General features: G+C 69.1%; 1 protein-coding gene across 1 annotated transcript; it reads right to left on the bottom strand.

Moving 5' to 3' along the window:
• Positions 1-6180, bottom strand: CHLRE_16g666602v5 (uncharacterized protein). The gene is made up of 4 exons (XM_043071072.1): positions 5101-6180; positions 1700-5021; positions 679-1098; positions 1-536 (listed from the first exon to the last, which is right to left on the bottom strand). The coding sequence occupies exons 1-4, from the start codon at positions 6019-6021 to the stop codon at positions 457-459; spliced, it is 4743 nt and encodes a 1580-aa protein (XP_042915713.1). The 5' UTR covers positions 6022-6180; the 3' UTR covers positions 1-456.
• Positions 6181-11845: the final 5665 nt, after the last annotated feature.

An 11845-nucleotide genomic window follows, 5' to 3' on the forward strand; every position in this document is an offset into this window, starting at 1 on the left:
GAGGAATCATCCTTACAAGGTTGAACAGGGGCAGACGCGCTGCCCCCCTGCTGCCTGAAAACAGCCTGGTCCCCGAGACCAGAACCCTGACAGGGCAAGAAGAGAAGAAAAGAGAAGAAAACAGGAAGCAAACACCTCGAAAACCGCCACCAACCACCCCCAACCATCCCACCCCACCCCACCCCGACCCGGCAGACAGAGCAGGAGGCTGGCCCCCCCGCCCCCCGGGAGGGGTTGCACAAAAACACCGCCAGACCTAACCCAAGCACCAAACTACACCACAGCCTAACCGCAAGAACCACCACCACCGCGCGCCAGAAAAAGAAACACCAGCACTACGCACTCGCCCCGCCCAAACCCACCCCACCCCCACAAGTCGGTTGCTTAAGCAACACCCCAGGAGAACCGGCAGAGGAGACACAAGCAGAAAACTAAACGGGCCAGACGTGGCGCTGACTAAGCGGGCTCCAGCCCGCTGCAAGACGCGCTGAGCAGGAAGGCCCACAGCCGCCCAGGCGCTGCGACGCCAGCCAGAGCTAAAACACATGGGCGCCAGATAAGCTGATGACGATAATACGCCACGCCAGCGCCTGGAAAGAAACGCCGCCCAAAAGGAAACCTAGGGGGCCTGCACAGGTGATGCAAGCGTCAGCCGCAAGTTCAACTTCGGTGACCCACCCTGAACCTCCTCCACTTCACAAAGCGCGCCACCCGCCGACCAGATGGCAACAAAGTGCTCCAGCTTAGCCGCCTTGAGCTGTGCGGTGAGAAGCTGAGTGGGCAGAGCCGACAGGGTTTCAGGGGTTAGCGTGGCGGCAGTGAAACGCAGCTGCATCACCCTGCGCAGCTCGCTGACCACCTCCCGAACCACATGCTCCGACGTCTGCTTAGCAGGCTCGCGGGACCAGTACGCACACCAGACGGCGTACAAGAAGGTGGCCCGCAAAGTGCTCCACAGCAGCGCGCCCGCCCCCCGCGGGCCTGAGGCCCACATACCCATGCGGTCCCCCAGCATGAAGCCCACGTCCGTCACTGGCGGCGCCGCTGCCTGGGGCGCAACGCAGGCGGGGCGAGTGCGTAGCGCTGGTGTTTTCTTTTCTGGCGCGCAGTGGTGGTGGTTCTTGCGGTTAGGCTGTGGTGTAGGTTGGTGCTTGGGTTAGGTCTGGCGGTGCTTTTGTGCAACCCCTCCCGGGGGGCGGGGGGGCCAGCCTCCTGCTCTGTCTGCCGGGTCGGGGTGGGGTGGGGTGGGATAGTTTGGGGTGTTTGGTGGCGGTTTTCGAGGTGTTTGCTTTCTGTTTTCTTCTCTGTTCTTCTCTTCTTGCCCTGTCAGGGTTCTGGTCTCGGGGACCAGGCTGCTTTCTGGCAGCAGGGGGGCAGCGCGTCTGCCCCTGTTCAACCTTGTAAGGATGATTCCTCAAAAAAAAAAAGGCCCACAGCTGCTGCAGCCACGTCCTCGCCTGCGCATAAGCTGGACACTCCAGGAAGATGTGCGTTAGGCTGGCCCACGCCCGCGGGCCAGGTGGCCCGCAGGCGGGGTGAGGACAGTGCGCCCCCAAACCCCCGCACCCCGTGGTCACCCGTGGCCGAATGCCCTTGCCCGCCCTGTACAGCCCGCAAGGCAGGTAAGCATGTTGCAGCCGGTACACCAGCACCTTTGCCCCCCGACTGGCGTGGCTGTCCCACAGCCTCCGCCACGTACCCCGCAGAAGGGACGCATCCGGGGGCGGCATGCGAGGGTCGCCCTCCACCGCCGCCGCTGCTGCCGCCGCCGCCGTGGCAGGCCCAGTGCTAGGTCCCGCCCCTCCCGCCGCCTGCTCCTGCAGCCGCGCGGACCGCCGCGGCCCCTCACCCGACTGCTGGGACGGGGACGCATACGACTGCAGTTCTCTCGCCGGCGTGTTCTGCAGCCCGGCTGCCGCAGAGGTGCGGTGAAGCCAGGGGTCCAGAGCCACCGGGTTATTGTGGAAATGCTGCGCCGCCGTGGTGGTCAGCTGCGCCGCTGCACGCTGCCACTCCGCCTCCCGCTCCGCCAGCCGCGACTGTGCCGCCGGCTGGGGCCCCGAATCCCCCGCCTGCTGTGTTGGCGCCGGGCACGGCATGGCTGCGGGGCGGGCCGGAGCCGGAGGTGCGGCCGGGTTGGCCGCGGTGATGGCCCGCCGCACGTCCCGCACCGTGTAGTCCGCCAAGCTGACACCCGCAATCCGGCAGTGCTCCGGGTGCACCACCACCCCAGCCTCCGGCGCCAGGAAGTACGGCGCCCGAGGCCACGCCCCCGCCCGGTCCCCTGGTGATGCGGCATCGTACGCCGCCCGCTCTTCAAAGGTCCACAGGTGCCGCGGCTTGCGATGCTGCAGCACACAGGCAGGCTGCCACGCCCCATCCACCGCCGGGGGCAGCACGCCAGGCCCAGGCTCCAAGAGCCGCCCCGTGTAGTGGACGTAGGACACAGCCCCCGCAGCGTTAGCCACCCACAGCTGGTCCAGGCTAACCCGCCACTGTGGCGGCGCCGCTGGCGGCTGAGTGGCTGGCTGCGGCGGATGCTGTTCCACGCCCGCGCTCCGCACGTGGCCGACCGCGGCCGCCAGCCGGGCAGGCAGCCCCGCTGGCGTCGGCGCGTCGCTGTACACCCACGCCCACGTGGTGGCGGAGTCCGGGCGCACATGAGTAAGCAGCGCCCGGGTGAGCGTCTTCCAGGGTTGCCGGCCTGGCTGGGCAAGCAGGGCGAAGGTCTTAGCTTGCAGGGCAGACAGGAACGCAGGCAGGTCGACGTGGTTGACACCCCCATCCTTGTACGGCAGACAGGCCGTTTCCCGCTTTGGCAGCAGGAGCGGGTTCCCGTGCGACACCAGGCTGGCGTCCTCAGCGTGCATGGAGCGCGCAGCAAAGTGGTCCACCAGGTCGGTGAGTTCCTTCAGCTGCGCAGGCGACGGGTTGAGGAAGCTGAAGTGGTAGGCCAGCTTCGCCGCCAGCACCTGCTTCGCAATGTGCACACGGCCAACCAGAGTCAGAGACAGGGCAGCCCACAGACGCGCCACAAACGCCATGCCGCGAGCCCGCCGGGTGTACAAGTCAGCTGCAGCCGCGTCCGAGTCCCACGACAGGGGCACACCCAGGTGCGTCACGGCGCCAGTGGTAAACGGCACCTCCGTGTGTGGGCAAGGGCCCGTCAGGTGCGCAAACCTGCCAAGGCCCATGGCCTTGCTCTTGTCCGGATGGACACGGGCGTTGGACGCGCGGCAGAACAGCTGTACCGCCGCCATCAGGACCGGCCCGTCCACCGCCGGGTCGCGCGCCGTGAGGGTCGTGTCGTCAGCGTGGTGGGCAGCCGGTGGCGCCTGCTCGCCGCTGGGTAACAGGGGCGTGCGCAGTGCCCCTTGCTCCACCTGCCGCCGCAGAAAGGACGTCAGTGGCTGCATCTGGATGACCCACAGGGGTGGTGAGGCGGTGCTGCCCTGCGGCAAGCCGTTCAGCACTGGGAAGGCGTCAGAGAGCATCCCGTTCACACACACGCGGGCAGAGCCGTTGGCAGTGATCAGGCGGATCCAGCGCAGCATGCGCGGCCCAAACCCCAGTCCCTCCGCGGACGCATACAGCCACTGCCGGTGCACCCGGTCATACGCCTTTTCAATGTCCAAGAAGTACAGCGCACCACCCTGCCGTGGCGTGCCGTCCGCGCCCACGTCCAGGCGCATCCATTCGATCAGGCCTTGGAGGTACAGCGCGTTGTCTCCAATCCAGCGGCCGGTGATGAACGCAGTCTGCAGCTCATCCACAACTGCATCCAGGGCGGGCTGCAGGCGGGCGCTGACGGCCTTGGACACCATCTTGAAGTCGCAGTTGAGCAGCGTGATGGGCCGGTAGGACGCCAGCTCGGCGCGGTCCAGGCTGTTGCCCTTGTAGATGAGGGTGATGATGCCCTCCCGCCAGGAGGCGGGCAGCGCCGCCGCCATTTCACCGCCATCGTGGGCGTCTGCAGCGGCAGCAAAGGCAGCGGCAGCAGCAGCACACAAGCGCGGACCCAGCAGCGCCCAGAAAACCTTGTACACCTCGTACGGGACCCCGTCCGACCCAGGCGCTTTACCATTGGCGGAGCCAGCCAGCGCTGCCATCAGCTCGGCATCACTGAGGGCGCCGTCACCGGACCCCTCTGCGGCGGCCTGCAGATCCGCCGGAACCTTGCGGTCAATGGCCGCCAGAAGCTGTTGCTGCGACGCCGTACAGACCGGCTGCACGCGGAACAGGCCGGTGAGGCTGGTGCTGCTGTACATGGCTGCGGCGGCTGCTGAGACAGTGTTGCGCGTGCCCGGCCCCGTGAGCGCCACAGGCGCCGGTTGCCCCGGCACCTTCAAGTGCGTGATGGGCTCCTGCGCGCCGGCTGCTGGCTCGTCCGCCTGCCGATGGAACCAGCGAGTGCCCCGCTCCCCATGCTCCTCCATCAGTGCAGCGCGGGCATTGTGGCTGGCCGCTGCGGCAGCTGCCCGCTCCTCCCGCACTGCCAAGTTGGCCATGGCCGCAGCCTGACGCTGCGCGGCGCTGGCACCGGGCCGGTCGGCCAGGGCAGCGGCCGTGTCTGCGGCCAGCACCACGCCATGCAGCCCGTCCCGGGTCTGGCGTGCATGCCGACGGTGGATGCTGGTGGCGGCCTCCCGCAAGAAGAACTTGTCCGCCTCCCATTGCGTGCAAGCGCCGTCACCTGTACTGGCCACAGGATTTGCGGCAACGTGCGCCTCCAAGCGCTGCTCGAGCTCCAGACGCAGTGAGGGGTGAAACAGCAGGTATGTGGGGAAGCGCCACTGCTCCCGGTGCGCATGTGGCAGGTCGGGCAAGGACAGGGTGAGCAGCACACCGTTGTGGTCCCCAGGCGCCCCATACGTGCGTGCGACATCCAGCACCCACGGCGCCGCGGTGGCACTGACATACCACCGATCCAGGCGTGCAGGAGTGGCCGGCTTGGGCGTGGCCGGATGCGTGTAGCCCTTGGCGCCGCCACGCTTGCTCGCCCAAGGGTCCACCAGACTGAACTGGGCGAGGAGGCCCACGCTTAGCGGACCGCAGGGTGCGGGCGTCTAGGAGCACGTAGTCCATGTAGGCCGTCTGCACCTGCTGCGCGGCGTCATCCAGCTGCTCCGTCACGTCGGAAGGCAGGGGCGTGTCTGCAGGCTGGGCTGAGTATAGGCGCCACCAGCCAGTGAACTCGTCGTGCAGCTGTGCCAGGACGGCGGTACGGCCAGCCGGCACGCGGCAGACGGCCCAGTCCGGTACGGTGGCGCCCTGGTCACGGAGGTAGGCGAGGAGGCGGCCACCAAGCGTGTCGTGGCCCAACTGCGCCCACTCATACCCCTGCACATCTGCGCAGCGGTTCTGGTGCGTCACGAGGTCAGAGCCGATGGCAACACACGTGTCTCGGGTCAGGCTAACGGCCCCGTACTCCGCCTCACTGCCCGCACCCCCACCCGCGTGCCCAGGCGTGTTGGCCGAAACCCCAGCCGGCGCGCCCAGGCCCCTGCCCCTGCCCTTACCACCACCCGCCGGTTGTGACGTCTGCAGTGGCGGCCGCGCCTGGGGCGGCGGCTGGGGCACTGCCTGTCCCGCTCCTCCACCCTGGCGCCCCGACCCGCTGCCCCCACCAGCCTGCTGTCCCCCGGCCGGCCGCCCAGTGGGCACGCGCGGCGGCGAGCTATCACCGTCCTGCGGGGGAGGCAGCCCGCCGCCCAAGCGCCCTGCCCTCTGCTGCGGGAGCTGAGCGGGGCCACCGCGCCCTTTGGAGCGGGGCTGTTGCTGCGGCGGCGGCGGCGGTGCGTGCGCGGCTGGTTGCACCCGTCGCCCACGCCCGGGCGCCGCCGTGGCAGCGCCATCGCCCGCCCCGTCCTGTCCCCCCAGCGTGGCCAGGACCTCAAACCGGGAGCCGGTCCGGGGCCTGGGCGGCTGCACCTGGCACTGCTGCTCCTGCTGCTGCTGTTGCTGTACCCGCCGTTGCTGCTGGAGATGGAGGTCCGCCTTGTGGGCCAAGTACCGCTGCATCGCAGCTGTCAGCTGCTGATCCTGCCTGGCGGCTGCCCGCTGATCAAAGGGCAGCTGCGGCGCGGGAGCCCCACTGGGCTGCTGCTGCCCGCCAGCCGGACCAGGCTGCTTTCTGGCAGCAGGGGGGCAGCGCGTCTGCCCCTGTTCAACCTTGTAAGGATGATTCCTCAAAAAAAAAAAAGCCGGCCCAGCATCGGCAGTGCGACGCCTGGCCGCCGGCGGCCCCCCCACGCCTGCTGACGGCTGCCCCCCGCTAAGCCCTCCTGTTGCCACCCGCTGCTGCGAAGAGGGCTGCTGCTGCCGCTCGGCCCTCAGGGGAGCCGCAGCAGCACGGGTGCTTCCCCCCGCCACCAGAGCTAGCAGCGAGGGCGAGGCCACAGCGGGTGGTCCGCTGGCGCCACCCGCGGCAGCCGCTGCGTCACCCAAACCCGCCGCCTCCTGCATGGTGCTTAAGATGAGGGCCGTAGGCGGCGGCGGCGCGGGTGGGCGCAACGGCGGCGGTGCGGCGGTGGCCCCCCACAGGCCATGGCTGCTGTCGTCGCAGGCACTCATGCTGGACCCGTGCAGCCCCCCGCCGGCGGCACCCCAGCGGCTGCACAGGCAGCCGCTCAACAGGCAGCAGGCGGGTCCACCAGCACTGGCATGGGATTTGGTGCTTAAGATGAGGGCCGTAGGCGGCGGCGGCGCGGGTGGGCGCGGTGCGGCGGTTGCCCCCCCTACAGGCCATGGCTGCTGTCGTCGCAGGCTCTCATGCTGGACCCGTGCTGCCCCCCGCCTGCGGCACCCCAGACGGCGCGGGTGGGCGCAACGGCGGCGGTGCGGCGGTGCCCCCCCCCCCCCCACACACACAGGCCATGGCTGCTGTCGTCGCAGGCACTCATGCTGGACCCGTGCTGCCCCCCACCGGTGGCACCCCGACGGCTGCACAGGCAGCGGCTCAACAGGCAGCAGGCGGTTCCACCAGCACTGGCGTTAAGATGAGGGCCGTAGGCGGCGGCGGCGCGGGTGGGCGCAACGGCAGCGGTGCGGCGGTGCCCCCCCCCCCCCACACACACAGGCCATGGCTGCTGTCGTCGCAGGCACTCATGCTGGACCCGTGCTGCCCCCCACCGGTGGCACCCCGACGGCTGCACAGGCAGCGGCTCAACAGGCAGCAGGCGGTTCCACCAGCACTGGCGTTAAGATGAGGGCCGTAGGCGGCTCCGGCACGGGTGGGCGCAACGGCAGCGGTGCGGCGGTTGCCCCCCCTACAGGCCATGGCTGCTGTCGTCGCAGGCTCTCATGCTGGACCCGTGCTGCCCCCCGCCTGCGGCACCCCAGACGGCGCGGGTGGGCGCAACGGCGGCGGTGCGGCGGTGCCCCCCCCCCCCCACACACACAGGCCATGGCTGCTGTCGTCGCAGGCACTCATGCTGGACCCGTGCTGCCCCCCACCGGTGGCACCCCGACGGCTGCACAGGCAGCGGCTCAACAGGCAGCAGGCGGTTCCACCAGTACTGGCGTTAAGATGAGGGCCGTAGGCGGCGGCGGCGCGGGTGGGCGCAACGGCAGCGGTGCGGCGGTCGCCCCCCCCACAGGCCATGGCTGCTGTCGCCGCCGGCACTCATGCTGGACCCGTGCAGCCCCCCGCCGGCGGCACCCCAGCGGCTGCACAGGCAGCCGCTCAACAGGCAGCAGGCGGGTCCACCAGCACTGGCGAGGGATTGGGTGCTTAAGATGAGGGCCGTAGGCGGCGGCGGCGCGGGTGGGCGCGGTGCGGCGGTTGCCCCCCCTACAGGCCATGGCTGCTGTCGTCGCAGGCTCTCATGCTGGACCCGTGCTGCCCCCCGCCGGCGGCATCCCAGACGGCGCGGGTGGGCGCAACGGCGGCGGTGCGGCGGTGCCCCCCCCCCCCCCACACACACAGGCCATGGCTGCTGTCGTCGCAGGCACTCATGCTGGACCCGTGCTGCCCCCCACCGGTGGCACCCCGACGGCTGCACAGGCAGCGGCTCAACAGGCAGCAGGCGGTTCCACCAGCACTGGCGTTAAGATGAGGGCCGTAGGCGGCGGCGGCGCGGGTGGGCGCAACGGCAGCGGTGCGGCGGTGCCCCCCCCCCCACACACACACAGGCCATGGCTGCTGTCGTCGCAGGCACTCATGCTGGACCCGTGCTGCCCCCCACCGGTGGCACCCCGACGGCTGCACAGGCAGCGGCTCAACAGGCAGCAGGCGGTTCCACCAGCACTGGCGTTAAGATGAGGGCCGTAGGCGGCTCCGGCACGGGTGGGCGCAACGGCAGCGGTGCGGCGGTTGCCCCCCCTACAGGCCATGGCTGCTGTCGTCGCAGGCTCTCATGCTGGACCCGTGCTGCCCCCCGCCTGCGGCACCCCAGACGGCGCGGGTGGGCGCAACGGCGGCGGTGCGGCGGTGCCCCCCCCCCCCCACACACACACACAGGCCATGGCTGCTGTCGTCGCAGGCTCTCATGCTGGACCCATGCTGCCCCCCACCGGCGGCACCCCAGCGGCTGCACAGGCAGCCGCTCAACCGCAGCAGGCAGTTCCGCCAGCACTGGCGTGGGATTGGGTGCTTAAGATGAGGGCCGTTGGCGGCGCCGGCGTGGGTGGGCGCAACGGCCGCGGTGCGGCGGTGCCCCCCCCCTACAGGCCATGGCTGCTGTCGCCGCCGGCGCTCAAGCTGGACCCGTGCTGCCCCCCACCGGCGGCACCCCAGAGGCTGCACAGGCAGCGGCTCAACAGGCAGCAGGCGGTTCCACCAGCACTGGGGTGGGATTGGGTGTTTAAGATGAGGGCCGTAGGCGGCGCCGGTGCAGGTGGGCGCAACGGCAGCGGTGCGGCGGTGCCCCCCCCCCCCCCCACACACACACACAGGCCATGGCTGCTGTCGTCGCAGGCACTCATGCTGGACCCGTGCTGCCCCCCACCGGCGGCACCCCAGAGGCTGCACAGGCAGCGGCTCAACAGGCAGCAGGCGTTTGCACCAGCACTGGGGTGGGATTGGGTGTTTAAGATGAGGGCCGTAGGCGGCGCCGGCGCGGGTGGGCGCAACGGCAGCGGTGCGGCGGTTGCCCCCCCTACAGGCCATGGCTGCTGTCGTCGCAGGCTCTCATGCTGGACCCATGCTGCCCCCCACCGGCGGCACCCCAGCGGCTGCACAGGCAGCCGCTCAACCGCAGCAGGCAGTTCCGCCAGCACTGGCGTGGGATTGGGTGCTTAAGATGAGGGCCGTCGGCGGCGCCGGCGCGGGTGGGCGCAACGGCCGCGGTGCGGCGGTGCCCCCTTCCCCCCTACAGGCCCAGGGGGTGGGGTGGGTTTGGGCGGGGCGAGTGCGTAGCGCTGGTGTTTTCCTTTCTGGCGCGTGGTGGTGATGGTTCTTGCGGTTAGGCTGTGGTGTAGGTTGGTGCTTGGGTTAGGTCTGGCGGTGTTTTTGTGCAACCCCTCCCGGGGGGCGGGGGGGCCAGCCTCCTGCTCTGTCTGCCGGGTCGGGGTGGGGTGTGGTGGGATGGATGGGGGTGGTTGGTGGCGGTTTTCGAGGTGTTTGCTTTCTGTTTTCTTCTCTTTTCTTCTCTTCTTGCCCTGTCAGGGTTCTGGTCTCGGAGACCAGGCTGCTTTCAAGCAGCAGGGGGGCAGCGCGTCTGCCCCTGTTCAACCTTGTAAGGATGATTCTTTAAAAAAAAAAAGGCCATGGCTGCTGTCGCCGCCAGCGCTCAAGCTGGACCCGTGCTGCCCCCCACCGGCGGCACCCCAGAGGCTGCACAGGCAGCCGCTCAACAGGCAGCAGTCGGTTCCACCAGCACTGGCGTGGGATTGGGTGCTTAAGATGATGGCCGTAGTCGGCGCCGGTGCAGGTTGGCGCAACGGCCGCGGTGCGGCGGTGCCCCCCCCCCCCTACAGGCCATGGCTGCTGCTGCCGCCGGCACTCATGCTGGACCCGTGCTGCCCCCCGCCGGCGGCACCCCAGAGGCTGCACAGGCAGCGGCTCAACAGGCAGCAGGTGGTTCCACCAGCACTGGGGTGGGATTGGGTGTTTAAGATGAGGGCCGTAGGCGGCGCCGGTGCAGGTGGGCGCAACGGTGGCGGTGCGGCAGCGCCCCCCCCCCTCTCCACACACACACACAGGCCATGGCTGCTGTCGTCGCAGGCACTCATGCTGGACCCGTGCTGCCCCCCACCGGCGGCACCCCAGAGGCTGCACAGGCAGCGGCTCAACAGGCAGCAGGCGTTTCCACCAGCACTGGGGTGGGATTGGGTGTTTAAGATGAGGGCCGTAGGCGGCGCCGGCGCGGGTGGGCGCAACGGCAGCGGTGCGGCGGTTGCCCCCCCTACAGGCCATGGCTGCTGTCGTCGCAGGCTCTCTTTTTTTTTGAGGAATCATCCTTACAAGGTTGAACAGGGGCAGACGCGCTGCCCCCCTGCTGCCAGAAAGCAGCCTGGTCCCCGAGACCAGAACCCTGACAGGGCAAGAAGAGAAGAACAGAGAAGAAAACAGAAAGCAAACACCTCGAAAACCGCCACCAAACACCCCAAACTATCCCACCCCACCCCACCCCGACCCGGCAGACAGAGCAGGAGGCTGGCCCCCCCGCCCCCCGGGAGGGGTTGCACAAAAGCACCGCCAGACCTAACCCAAGCACCAACCTACACCACAGCCTAACCGCAAGAACCACCACCACTGCGCGCCAGAAAAGAAAACACCAGCGCTACGCACTCGCCCCGCCCAAAACCCACCCCACCCCCACAAGTCGGTTGCTTAAGCAACACCCCAGGAGAAACGGCAGAGGAGACACAAGCAGAAAACTAAACGGGCCAGATGTGGCGCTGACTAAGTGGGCTCCAGTCCGCTGCAAGACGCGCTGTGCAGGAAGTCCCACAGCCGCCCAGGCGCTGCCATTCCAGCCAGAGCTAGTACTCATGGGCGCCAGACAAGCTGATGATGATAATACGCCACGCCAGCGCCTGGAAAGAAACGCCGCCCAAAAGGAAACCTAGGGGGCCTGCACAGGTGATGCAAGCGTCAGCCGCAAGTTCAACTTCGGTGACCCACCCTGAACCTCCTCCACTTCACAAAGCGCGCCACCCGCCGACCAGATGGCAACAAAGTGCTCCAGCTTAGCCGCCTTGAGCTGTGCGGTGAGAAGCTGTGTGGGCAGAGCCGACAGGGTTTCAGGGGTTAGCGTGGCGGCAGTGAAACGCAGCTGCATCACCCTGCGCAGCTCGCTGACCACCTCCCGAACCACATGCTCCGACGTCTGCTTAGCAGGCTCACGGGACCAGTACGCACACCAGACGGCGTACAAGAAGGTGGCCCGCAAAGTGCTCCACAGCAGCGCGCCCGCCCCCCGCGGGCCTGAGGCCCACATACCCATGCGGTCCCCCAGCATGAAGCCCGCGTCCGTCACTGGCGGCGCCGCTGCCTGGGGCGCAACGCAGGCCCACAGCTGCTGCAGCCACGTCCTCGCCTGCGCATAAGCTGGACACTCCAGGAAGATGTGCGTCAGGCTGGCCCACGCCCGCGGGCCAGGTGGCCCGCAGGCGGGGTGAGGACAGTGCGCCCCCAAACCCCCGCACCCCGTGGTCGCCCGTGGACGAATTCCCTTGCCCGCCCTGTACAGCCCGCAAGGCAGGTAAGCATGTTGCAGCCGGTACACAAGCACCTTTGCCCCCCGACTGGCGTGGCTGTCCCACAGCCTCCGCCACGTACCCCGCAGAAGGGACGCATCCGGGGGCGGCATGCGAGGGTCGCCCTCCACCGCCGCCGCTGCTGCCGCCGCCGCCGTGGCAGGCTCTCATGCTGGACCCATGCTGCCCCCCACCGGCGGCA

This window comes from Chlamydomonas reinhardtii, chromosome 16 (genome assembly GCF_000002595.2).
Source record: "Chlamydomonas reinhardtii strain CC-503 cw92 mt+ chromosome 16, whole genome shotgun sequence".
Taxonomy (NCBI): domain Eukaryota; kingdom Viridiplantae; phylum Chlorophyta; class Chlorophyceae; order Chlamydomonadales; family Chlamydomonadaceae; genus Chlamydomonas; species Chlamydomonas reinhardtii.

Excerpts from the sequence above, each read along its gene's own strand:
- CHLRE_16g666602v5 (XM_043071072.1), bottom strand. The coding sequence starts at position 6,021 with ATGCAGCGGTACTTGGCCCACAAGGCGGACCTCCATCTCCAGCAGCAA. Across the intron at positions 5,022-5,100 it reads TGGATGACGCCGCGCAGCAG|TTCAGTCTGGTGGACCCTTG; the intron begins GTGCAGACGGCC and ends CTCCTCGCCCAG. Across the intron at positions 1,099-1,699 it reads GGATGCGTCCCTTCTGCGGG|AAAAGAAAACACCAGCGCTA; the intron begins GTACGTGGCGGA and ends ACTGCGCGCCAG.